This window comes from Corvus cornix, chromosome 1, assembly GCF_000738735.6.
Source record: "Corvus cornix cornix isolate S_Up_H32 chromosome 1, ASM73873v5, whole genome shotgun sequence".
Taxonomy (NCBI): Eukaryota; Metazoa; Chordata; class Aves; order Passeriformes; family Corvidae; genus Corvus; species Corvus cornix.
The window spans coordinates 83039466-83052324 of NC_046332.1; the positions used below are offsets into that span (position 1 = coordinate 83039466).

Here is a 12859-nt window from a genome sequence, read left to right on the forward strand (position 1 = left end):
ATGAGGTTTCTTCACTGCAGTCAGTTATGACATTTACTCCGTCTGTGATGGAGTGACAGTGGCATCGCGCTTTGCTGATTCATGTTTTCTTCAGCATTTCAAACTCACTGCCATTACCCTGGTTTTTAGTCAGAACTATAACCCAAATGAAATAGGACACGAAATTTTAATACCTTAGGAATTCTGTGCCACATTTTGTGAAGACAACTGTCAAGTTTTTTGAGATATATGGGATGTGGTCTTTCCTAGGGAAGACCTTTTCTGAGATTACTCACATTCCATTTTGTTTCATATTTATGGCTTCTTTACTGAATATCTGAACATGATTTGGAGAAATACTATATTTATTTGGGACTTTAGTGAGAGGGATGAGTGTCTTTAAATGGCAAATGTTTGCTTAAAATGAAACTTTCCCTATTAAATGGGGAATTACACTTGGGAAGGCTTTTGTATGCTCGGGGTATGTCTGAGAGCAAGGACTTGAAATGGTTTCTTACATCCTGAGGGATGTAAAGCATTGTCAGATGCAGCTGCATCTACGCGTTAGCTGTTTGGGAAATCTTGGAGCCTAGACAGTCTTCAGTTCCTGGTAGAGAATGAAAAAGTAATTCTAATGTCTCAAACTTTTGCAGGATGGGAAAATGCATTCTGCAGCTACTAGATTATGCAGAGCTATTTCCATTACCCCATTTAAATCTCCTGGGATAAGCTCCTCTTTTTCATCTCTCATTTCACAACAGGAAAAAAATATAATTACATGATGACATGACTTGAAGATCATTGGGAAGTTTTACATAAAATGACATTGCCCAAGGTATTGCAGAGTTACATTTGCCCAGAGGGAGGGAGTATGGGAGTAAGTATCAGTAAATCTGTTCAAGAGATAATCAGATGCTTTTTCTTGATTTAAAGATACACCTTTATATAACTTCCCTATCTTTAGCATGACTGGAGTGAAAGAGAAGAAAGCCAAAGAGTAAGACTTAATAGGTAAATATATAAAAGGAATGAAAGATATGCAGAGCAGGGAATACAAATGGAAAAATCTCCTTCTTTGTTCTTGTGATAGTATTTTCCCATGTTAAAAATTATATGGGTAAATGGAGCCTTTAAATATATGTATATGTAGGGGAGATTAGTTTCTTTGTGGAGCTAGCATCGTGTTTCTTCTCCTGATATTTTTAACAAATCCAGTAATCTTTCATATGCAGGCTGTGTCTGTTCAGTATAGTGTAAGGAATTAGTGGGATTTCTTCATATTATTGCAACAACCGTCCTGCCCTTATTTCACAAAACCCCATGTTAGATTTTTGTGAAGTTCCTTTTGTGACTGAGGCTGGGACTGCTCATGTATCGATCACTGTCACTGAGCTGACTTAGTGCTTGTCGGTGACAGTGCTGTCCCCATGCCTCTCCTGTCCAGCTCCACGGCAGCAGAGCCCCCCCTTCCACGCAAAGGCCGTCTTTCATGGCCTCATCCGAGTCCCCACTTGGCATCTGTCCCAACACAAAATAATTGCACAGTGGAGCAAAACATGCCATGTGTGGTGTAACGCCAGCGGGTAGCCAGGTGCCAGATATTTTTGCACAAGTTTGTCAATGTGTAGTATCCACCTTTATCTGAAATATCCTTAAGACTAGTGTTTGTCCAGAAAAACAAACAAACAAACAAACAGTGGCTTAAGCCAGGAATAGCAGGAATATTTAAGACAAGGACTAGTGTGTGAAGTTGCAGGTGTCTGTTGGGAACTTGCAGAGCCATAATTTCACTAAGATAACTTGTACTTGTCGATCTAAGGCAGCTTTTCCATCTCTTGATTCCTTCTCTATCACCCCATGCCCCTCCCAGGGATCAAATGCTCTCCTTTTCCTACACATTCGGTTGGGAACTTTACTCTCAAGAGCATATTGTGGGCAAACTTGTGTTCCTGATGATTTTTTAGGGGATTTTAATACTGCACTGTGGTATTTTCCATCTGAATGATTTGTATAGTGGTGTGTTCAATCTATTTGGCGCTCATAAAAAAATAGATTCAAATATCTTACCTTTAGATGAATTTTGGCAAAAAGAACAAAGTACTCAGGAATGTCAAACATGGCCAGAAGTGAGATTCAGGACTCGGGAACTGCACCCTCTCATCTACTTTTGCTTTCTTTTACCTTAGGGCAGCTCCATATTTGTTAGGATCAAATTTCCTAATATCTCTGTCAAAATCAGCCTGAACTTGTATTGTAAAAAGCTCAGATATATTCTTCGTCAAATTGTTTTTTAATGCAGTCGTATTTCCCATTGAGAGAAAGGCAGTTCAGAAATGGCAAGAAAACTTCCCAAATTAACAATCCTCTTTAGTTTTTTCCATTCTCATCCTCTTCTTTCTTGGGGAAGAGGGGTCAACATTCAGCTTTTTTTCTGTGTATGATCAGTGATCCTGATGCAAAAAGTCTGCATAGTGTTTATTGGAGGAAGAGTTTCTTCACAGTCAGAGTGAAGATAGCATAAATCAGTTTGGGAAATTACCTTCTATATTACTTTTGAAAACGGCAATTATCTTTTTCTCCATTCAGCCCTTCTGCCAAATCTAGCAGCATCACAGAGTCCAGGACAACATTACTGAGCACCCTATTTGACAAATAAAGCAAAAGCATTCAGGCTTCAGTCAAAAGATGTATGAAAATGCGTCTTCCCTTGGCTCTTGTAAACAGGCAGGACTTCTTCACTTGCAAGCACACCAGCCATATGCTCTGAAAAACAGGGCACTGAAAATACATGTGCAAGTGCAGAGGAAATATTTTTTTGATTACTTTGGCATTAGCCGTAGCTTACTTTTCTAGCAGTGTGTGGATCAGTGCCTTGACTTACCTCACCAAACCATTGCTGATTTGCATCTGTAAGTAGCAGTGCCAGTGTCCTCACTGGGGTCCTTTTTTGGCCTTGAGGACAATAACACTATGCAGAGATTTATAATTCAGATGTATTAAATTGCTTAGAGCTGTATGTCACCTAAATACCTGGAGGTGGGTGGAAGGTGAAGAGAGGGGCGAAAGGGGAATGAAGCACTCAAAAATGACCTCATCTTGACCAAAAAACCTTTTTCCTGTGTCCTTTTTGAAAGTCTAATGCTTCCTTCTGCTTCCCCTTCCACACCCTGCTTTCCACACATACTTCTCCCTTTATCTGCACGTATGCTGTCTTTCCAAGAATCACTAGAAGAAATGCAGATGGGTGTGTCATGCAAATGAAATTTTTCGTGTAGCTTTCCACTCCCCTTCCCACTGTTGGTAGAGAGATCTCTTTCCACAGGTCTTGGATTTTTGAGTGCCAAAAACTCCTGCTCTGAACAGCTGCCTTACTTAGGGTATTGTTATTTTTCTTTAGCAAAAAATATTTCTTTCAGGACTGTAATGCTGGCATCATAACTTTCATCTTACTACTGCACCAGTTTATCTTACATCTTTTCTAATATGTGGGAGCTCTTTTACTGTAGTTAGGTCTTGCTGTGGATACTTAGGCTCCAAACTTGTGATATTGGACTCTAATAATACCTATTGCTATCTAATACCCCCCCAAGGTTCCACAGTGTGTTCATGAGTTGAAAAAACAAGAGGAAAATGAGCTGTTCTGATCATTTGTAGTATGATTTTTGCATGTGTTAAATGAGATATCTAGGAACAAGTCCTGGAATGGATTTTGGGAGCTTGTATCTCAGCCTTCTGTGAAGGGCTTGTCATCTTGCCTGCAAATGTTATCACTTCATTCCTGTAAGCAAGCTGGCATGCTTATCAAAAAGCTAAACAAATGTTATAAATTTAGAGCAGCCTTAAATTTGATTTTTTTTTAAAGTTGTTTTCATTGGCAATTAAAAAAAAAATCATTAGTCTGGCTCAGCAGATGTTTGCTGCTAACTCTGAAGAAGTGTCGCTTGTTCCCGTGTTGACAGTGTCAGGAAGGGATGAGTATACACATTAGCTCCTTAGCTGGCTGAGCACTCTGCTCCTCTAGTTGGTGTATCTGCCAGCTCCTCTGCTTTTGTGTCATTTGCTGCCTTGCTGCACTTTGGCCATTTGTCCAGGCTTTCTGGATATGTGGTGCCTTGGCTGGAGTTACAGCACTGGTTGGGTTCCCAGGTCTTTAGGCAGCCCAGACAAATTGCTGTTGCTGTGTGGGAGCTCTGCTGTGTTGTGGAAATGTCCACTTCGTGGGACATAGGCTGTGCATGCATTCCCCTGAAATACAGGCATGAAACTTCTGTGAGTTTCCAGAATTGGTAAGTGTGAATCGTTGTTTGTTGTCTTGTTGGCATGCAGCATTTCAGGCTCTGTGTGCGTCTTGGTTAAACAAGAAACTTAGTCTCATGTGTGCCAGGGGTTTGGCTGTGGTTTTGTGAGCAGTTGTTACCAGTCGTATTCCCTGTCAGTGGCTGCGTGGGAGCCTTGTTAAATTAGGTCTTCCCCAGGCTGCTGAAATTCTTACAGCCATCTGACTGCTGCTGTTCCATTAATAGCACCTTGAGATACCTATGAGTTTGTAGGGCAAGTGAAACATTTCCATGGTTAGGTTTCTCTTGCTAATCTGGTTCTTCAACAGCTTTCTCTTCCCATGAGTGACTCTGGAGCCAGCCTCTCTCCAATACCTCCATTTCCTCATGATTCCTAACAAAAGCTGGGAGGCTTGTCACCTATCAGATGCAAAACTGAGTCGTGTTTGGAAACAGATGCTCTCCCTGGACAGATAAATCTCCCTTACACAACGCACCCAGCCATTCGAGGTCCGTTGGACCTGCTGGCCGTGGGCCTGTGGATCTGCATGTGGGCATGACAGTTGTTCATCAGCAGAAGGCCCGATGGCCTCAACTGCTGAAACCAGCAGGATACCTTTTCACAGAAGGACTAGTTGGGCTGGTTTCCAGCCTTAAAGGCCTTCAATCTTGATTGCATATTGATGTTCATTAGGAAAGTGATTGGAAGCAGCAACGGCAGAAAAGATTTTGGTGTGCAAATTTGGGAAGACCATTTGCATTTGAAAAATCATCTGCACAGGCTTAGGACAGGCTTAGGACAGTTTGTCTGGCTTATCTGTCAGGATTTGAGTGCCTAATTGTCTTTTATTAGGATAGTCCTGGAATGACATTTGAATCCAGACCCTGTTTACCTGGTTTCTGCCAAACCAGAATTTTTGGGAGATGTTTCTGTAAGGCACACAAAAAAGGCTGTTGCTGAAAGCTGTGTGGGTTCCCCAGCAGTTTACTGATTGCCTCTCAGAGCGGAAAATGAATTATTTTTCTACATCTGCTTAATGGCTGTAATCTCAGTATTGCCACAGTATAAATTAAGGAAAAAGAGCCAGAATATTTTGCAATAGGAAAAACTACTCAATGATTCTGTGGTACACTGAGCTATATGATTTCTTTGAAGAACTCGATTGTGCTTTGTCCTGTGGTGTTAGACAAAGACTGGAAATTACAGTTTGCCCTCTTTTTCTCACTCAGTGTTGCTATACAGGAATGGCTCCAAACTTGGATCTTGTTATTCAGTCATGAAACTAAATATTCATTGTTGGTTCTTTTCTTTTTATTTTTTTTCCATCTGTGCTTCTGCCAGTTACCTTCAGGACTAATATTTGCATATAAATTATTCAGTTATAGGAGGAATGAAAAAAAAAAAAGTTGGGATTTGTCTGTAGGGATCTCTCCAGCACAAATGCCACCAAAGCTCCTGCACTGAGTGGCCAGTTCAGGAGGTGCAGGCAGGTCCCAGCATGGCACCTCACAGGTGGACACTCACCAGCTTTTTGGATGCCTTCAGCTGTACTCAAGTCTTGCCTGATAAGCACTGGAGACTGATTCAGACAATCTAAATTCTACCCTTGGCCTTTGATGTCCTAAAAAGAAGGTTAATGAGGAAATTAATATAAAGATATTATATTTTAATGTCCATGTGACCCATAATGTCCCACCATGCAGATGCTGGATTAGTAGGCTAGGAGATGGAGCTTTGTAAAAATTTGATGCAATTTGCTTTTAATAAACTTTCAATACTTTTTTCTTTTTTTTTCCCCTTGGCCTCAAGCGCAATGTTCTGCAAAGGTTAGAGAATAGCAAAGCAAGCTACTCTTAAGGGAAGCTCTTCTGAGGTTTGCATTGTCTGTGTTCACATAATGCATTTCTGCAAACAAAAGAAATTTTAATTCCTCTGTTTTGATTTGGCTACTTCAGATTTCAATTTGGCTACTCATCCCTCCCCCAGAGCTGGGATTTTGCTGGCAGGAACTGGTCATTGATATGGAATTGGCCATTGATATGGGTCTTCAGACTGTCTTATTTATCTGTGGTCTTGGCAGTTGCAGAGGCATCCTGACAGCCCTGTTTTAGAGTCCTCTGAAAATTAGTATTTTTAAAAATTACAGAATTGCCTTACATTCTTTGTAGTATTGAATTTGTGTGAGGATGTCTCTGTACATGGAAGTTATTTCTGATTAGGGAGAATTATGTTTAAAAGGAAAATAATTATTTTTAAATAGCCTCATATCGGGACATAATAAGTACGCCTTATTTTTCTGTTTTAGGGTATTCCACTTGCAAAGTAACCAGGCTTATGTCGTCTAAATACATTGGAATGCAGGCAGAACTGCAGCCTGAGAGAAGCTTCTCTCAAACATTGCTGTGATAAAGCAGCACCTAAGGATTGCGGGCTTGGTTTCTTTGAACACCAAGGCAAATTAACAGCTACTGCTTGGTCGGGGGATTTCATTAGCACAGGGCTGTACCGTTCTCATGTCCCACGGAGAGATCACTGGCATTACGCCTCTGTACTTGAGATCAGTATCTACCTCCTTACCAGGAGCAGAGGCAGAAAGAGAACTGGGGTGGTTTAAATGAGGTGCAAGAGATGCCAGAGGGAGCTTCTCTGGGCATTCCAAAGCTGGTGGGTCTCCACTGCCTCCTGCCTGGGGGGCTGTGAGCCTCCAACTGCACTCAACCTTTCACACAAAATAAAGCAGTATCTGCTGAAAACCAGGCTGAGCCCAGGTTTGCTTTGAAAATTTCATGCTGAGTTTCGTCATGGAAGGGGTGTTTTAACACTGAAAGTTGGGTGTACTGCAAACTCCACATGACATTGGAGTTCTAGTGGAAACAGGACACTAATAAACGGCCTTTCACTGGAGTTACCCCTGGCTCACACACAGAGCCTGTACTTGATCTTGACCACTTTTTTTGACATAAATACTAGCTGTGTCTCATTTAAATGGAGATTCATTTTACATTAAGCTGACTTGATGGAAACTGTACACATTTTTAGAATTAATAACAATTAAGAGTTAATTGAGGACTTTATTTTCCTCCTGCCCCCCTCCCCTCCCTGATGTGTTTCAGTGTTTCTCTTTGCATTTCCCATTTTGACTAAAGTGAGTGGATAGACTGAGATGTGCCTGAGTGTTGTGTCTATTCAAAACCATGCTATGTGGAAGATGTATACTGTACCTCTTGTAAATAAAACAGATAATGGACACTTGTCGGTGTGTCTGCAGCCCTCATTTCGCCCTCCCTGGCTGCTTTCTTATGTCCTTGGATCTAGCTGCAAAAGCAGGCCTGTTTTAAACCTCTCTGTAATATAGGATCTCACAGAATGCATTTTTACAGTCGAATCTTTAAGTGGCCATTAGGACCAAAAAATTGTCCTTTTCTTTGCAGTCACCATGGACAGGATAGGTCTGGACATCTTCTTTCATCTGCTATATTGTGTCCTCTGCTAAGAACCACTTCATCACAGTGATACCTGTTATCACTTTGCTCTTCTGACTTCCCATTTTTCTTTCACGTCATTGCCCCTTCCCCAGTCCTGACTTCTTTTTCTCCTTTTCTTTCATTAGTTTTCTTCTAAGTGAATTAATTTTGCATTAAAATGTGACTTCTTATTTAATAGGTAGGTATAGTGGTGCAGTAATGGAAATGAGGGACAGCACCTGTATGCAACACGTGAAATCCAAATATCAGATCAGCAATATGGTAAGAGGCCAGAAGCAAGGGAGGCATGAGGAGGCAGAAGAGGAAGATAAGGTACTCAGGCCCACAAGAATGCATTTTCTCTTGAGGAGATTTGCACCTGTGGGCATTTAATTTAGAGTTTGTGATTAGAAGTATTTTTGGTGGAAATTGCAGGGCTGCTAATAACTAAATTGAAGCCCCTTAAGAAATCTCTTGGTGAAATTTTATTTAGCTTGAATTATATATATGTCAGGACACCTGTGTGCACGGATATCACTGTAATTGGAGTTAACCTTCAAATACCTGCAAACAATTCCTGCTCTGCATGGATGGGAAGAACCAAGTCGTTACCTGAAGAGAACAGAAATTCTTGTTGAATTATGATAGATAGAACTCTGTATTGCAGAAAAGGTGAAATCTGGGTCCTTTTTGAAGGACTTTGCTGTGAAGAAAGGAGTTTGTATCAGTGCTAGTCCTGTGTTTCGTAACTATGTAAAATCCAAATTTGTGTTGTACAACAAAGCAATCCCCTGAAAAACCTAGAAATCAAAATAGAAAGTCCTTTGATAGATGAAAGTTGGCATCTTTTTAACATTTGTTATCTATAGCGTTGCCTACGGACACTGCACCACAGCAAAACGAAGTATTCAGTACCATTTTCCCTGTGCAAATACCTCACGGCTTCTACTCTAAAGCAAATTAGAAATTCACCTTGGTCACCTAAGGACCACATGGTACTTCACATGAAACATTCTCCACCTTGTCAAAAAAATTGTAGTTGATATTAGACCTAATTCATGCCTTTCCCAAGCAATTAAATCATAATGCCTTTGTTCTGCTTTGGCTGCAGGACTCCCTCCTCCCCTCCATGGTGGGGGGATGTGCTGCAACCTGCGCCCAGTGTAAGAGCTTGTAGTTGGAATGGCAGCTGCTCTGCAAGGGCCGTTCCAGACACTTCTTGGCTCAGTTGGCAGGCTAAGGGCTGCCTGGGGATGCAGGAGACACAGGCTGTGTCTAAGCCACCGCTCTAGCAGAGGGAGTTTGGGAGCATATCCTGCCTGCTGGGCTGTCTGTGGGTCAAGGAGCACTTGGAGTGGAGGTGGAATGAAGTTGACAGTGGGTATTGGGGATGCTGGCTTCTGTGGGAGAGCCTCCTTCCTTTGGGGCTCAGGGCCCTGTGATTTTCAGAAGGAAGAGTGCTCAGCTATGCAGGGAAATTAGGCCAGGTGGTGTACTTTAGATAGCTCACCTTTGACTGAGATCTTTCCTCCATGTTACTGGCAGAGGCTGGTTTTTGTCATTCAAAAAATTTTCAGGATATCATGCTGCCAGTAGAATTTTTATCCCTGTACACATAAAGTAAGCCATCCCTGAGCTGACATTACTTGCGTCACCTTACTCAGTAACAAAGTTATGGTGGAAATTTTAAAGGTCAGATGACTGCAGGATGATGAAATGCATGCAAATAGAAATGAGATTTCTGAAGTGGGTGTTTGCTTTTTGTGTCGTCAACCTCAGTCTTTCGTGAACTGTTAATACTGGAAAATTATAGTGCAGTAAATAATGGTGGATGTTCCATAGTTTTTATTTCCATACAGAGTTTGCTTCTGAGATGGTTTACTGGCCTGGCTTGAGCAGTCTGTTAAGTGTACACTCTTTAAAATGCATCTTAACTTCTTAATCGTGTTCCTATTGCGAACTAACCTTGTGTTGTTTCTTTTTTCCTCATACAGTTTTCCCTACACAAAATGGAAAGGTTGCTATAGTGACTGGAGGCACTAAAGGAATTGGTTACCAAACTGTGAAGCATTTGGCAAGACTTGGCATGCATGTGATAATAGGTAAAGTCATTATTTTCTTAATATACTTTTTGTTTCAGAAAGTAATTTTTTTTTCTTCTAAGGGGTATTTTCTCTCCAGCATAACTAAGGATATGTCAGGGGAATGCAGGAGAATGTTTTTCTAGCATTTAGCGCAAATAAAGATTGATTTAGGTTTTGCTTCACAAGTTCTTAAAAAAATAGTGGATGGCATTTTTTTTTCTGTAGAACTTGGAAGAGTTGCACTACCTTAGATAAGAAGTAAACAATAAAAAAACTTAAAAAGATGAGTTTTACAAAAATATTTTAGTTCCTTGTTACTGGGGAGGGATTATGCATCAGCATTAGAGTGTACATGTTCATTAAGAGGAAAACAAATGAAAACCTTGAAGGAATATTATGGTGATTAGTGGGGGATGATCTGTGTTATAAGGGCAGAGGAAGCCCTTACAACTTCATCCGTGTAAAAATTACACATTTACTTCCCAGTTTGTCACTGTAAGAAGCCTCTGTAGGCAAGACAAGGAAATAAATACCTTGAGATTCAGTCATGTCAGTCTGAGACAGACTGGACAATTCACCTTCTGGAGGTGCCTATTTCTCTCCATGGATAATAAAGAGTTTATAAGATTGGAGTGAGACATTTGAAGTCAGGTGAATTTCTCTACAAATTCAAAAATGGTCCTGTGTGCACCATTTCTTCTAAGCAGACACTACTTAGGAGACTTCCTATTTTTAAAGCTTTCTGTACTACACATATATATTTATGACTAATATGTCTACTAAATAAGAATGTAACATAATGAATACTTATATGTTTAAAATGATAAATTTTCTCATTTCATCTTTCTTTAACTAGATTTTTACCTGAACCACTGTAACTTTTATTCCATAGAATCACTTAAGACTGCTGTTTCATTCAATACTATCAACCCAGTGATGCCATTTTGTTCAGCTTTGATACAGAATGTATAAAAACTCTCTAAAGCTTTGCATACATGTCATTAGAAAAAAAACCAAATCCACTCCAAACAATGGACGAGAGCACAGTAGCCATGTACTTTTAGAGTAGTGCAGTCAGTAACACTAATGGAGTTGTCTTGGAATCGTACAGGTGTAACGTGGAACACCACTTACTCATACATGTTTTAATAGATGTGTCAAACCCAAGCATCTGCAAAATGCAAGTAGATGCCTCTTTATGTAGCTAAATGCTAGATGTTGCTAATGTAGCTAGATGTAGCTAATGATGTCAGCATTAATATTTCACTAAAATTGCTTTTCATCTTTAAGGTGGACTGCAAAAAGGTACTCAGTGGGAAAAGAGAAAGGGTACTTTTCTTCTCTTTGAATAGGGTCATGGAAGCGTAGAACATTCTTTTTTTAAGAATTATTTTGTATCACTCGAAGTTTAGGATATTCCATGTAACAAAATCCAGCGTGAGAGTTTTGGGAATGGGAAGGTGAGGTATAGGTACAGAATCTCTAAATAAGCTGAATTTTTTTCAACTCACAATCACTCCCTCATAAACCTCATTCACTCACACCCTCACCTGTACTCTCATAAGCACCAAGATGAGCTCATGTGGTCTTGTGAGCATCACTTGAGTATGGGAAAAGGTCATGCCAGCTACTAAATCCTGTCCCATCTCTGCGGTTCTTCTCTGTCAGAAATGACAGGCCAGTTTATGGTCAGAGCCGCCAGAGGGGTTGTGCAGTCTCCTCCTCTGGACATACCAACAATTCGTCTGAATGCGACCCTGTGCTCCTTGTTCTAGGTGAAACTGCGTTAGCAGGGGGATTGGACAGAGCTCCCTTCCAACCACAACCATTCTGTGATCTTTTATATTGCTCAGCAGCTCTCAGCACATTTTTCCTTGTCTGCAATGTATAGGCTCTGTCTATAGCCTATTTTTAGGGTGGGCTAACAGAAAAAATAGTGGTATGGGTACTATGCTGTAATGTGGATGTTACTCTCCTGATGGCAGAGTGCATGGTTATCTGCTGGCCAGTCTTCTGTGCTGTGGCCTTGACATGCACAACACAGGGACAGTCTCCTCTAAACATGTCTTTTGTTTGTCAATAACGAACATTCTTTTAACACTTTGCCTTTTCTTTTGGTGCTTACAAACACACACACTTCCATTCACTCTACAGTATTATCAATCTTACTACTTGCACTACGAATCTCTACAAACATAAATTAATGAAATTAATTATAGGAAGCATTTGATGAGTAAGATTTGCAGCTGATTCATTTCTTCCAAGCAAACTCTGACCTAAACACTGAGCCCTGTGAGTCACAGCCATCTTCTTTGCCTGTGAAATTCTTCAGACCAAAGCAGCCCTGTCAGTAGAATGGATAGTCCCAGGCACTTTTCCAGCTGCAAGATCATAACAATCTCAAAAGCCCATTAAATGCAATGACCTTCCATCCTTGTTCCTCACTGTTGGGCCCAAGTGTCCAGAGTATGTTTAAAATATCTGCTGGCACACTGGCATGCATTAGCACATTCAGCTTCAGGCCACACAAGGCTCAAATAAGACAGCAAGTGTGCTCAAGCTTTCTCCTCTACAAATGTTTTCACGCTATGTTTCTATATAGACATGAACTTCTGTGAAAAAAGTGTGGATGTTAAGTGAATTTGGGCTTGCAAGAGACACTCATGTAGCTTACAGTCAATCATGCTCAATCACTGAATGCTTGTTTCCCATTATAGGAACTGTAGCAATAAAGGATGATATCCCTGCAGCAGGCAAATGAGTCAAGCCTGAATGTCTGATGTGAAAAATGATTCACCATTTGTGATGGATGTGATTTTGATTCAGTTTGACATTTTAGAGGAGTAAATATTTGAAGCAACCTACTTTTAAATCCGATCCACCAATGGAATGAGGAAAGCAAATAAGTAGGAAGCATGTTACCTTGTGGAACATGAATAGGCGCTGTACGAAAAGGCAGTATGTTCACTCAGAGCCTTTACAGAAAGTGGTTTCATAGTTGTTTTCCACCTTCTTCCTTTCCAGTCCCAGTACTGGTGCACAAGACTCCATTCT

The 12859-nt window shown here is 40.6% G+C and overlaps 1 protein-coding gene across 2 annotated transcripts in view; it reads left to right on the plus strand.

Moving 5' to 3' along the window:
- The window catches only part of DHRSX (dehydrogenase/reductase X-linked), a 162997-nt gene that overhangs the window by 27701 nt on the left and 122437 nt on the right, over nt 1–12859 (plus strand). For both annotated transcript variants that reach the window (XM_039567780.1, XM_039567817.1), the window contains one exon: nt 9716–9823. In XM_039567780.1, the coding sequence (XP_039423714.1) occupies nt 9716–9823 (108 nt within the window). The remainder of the gene's footprint in view (nt 1–9715; nt 9824–12859) is intronic.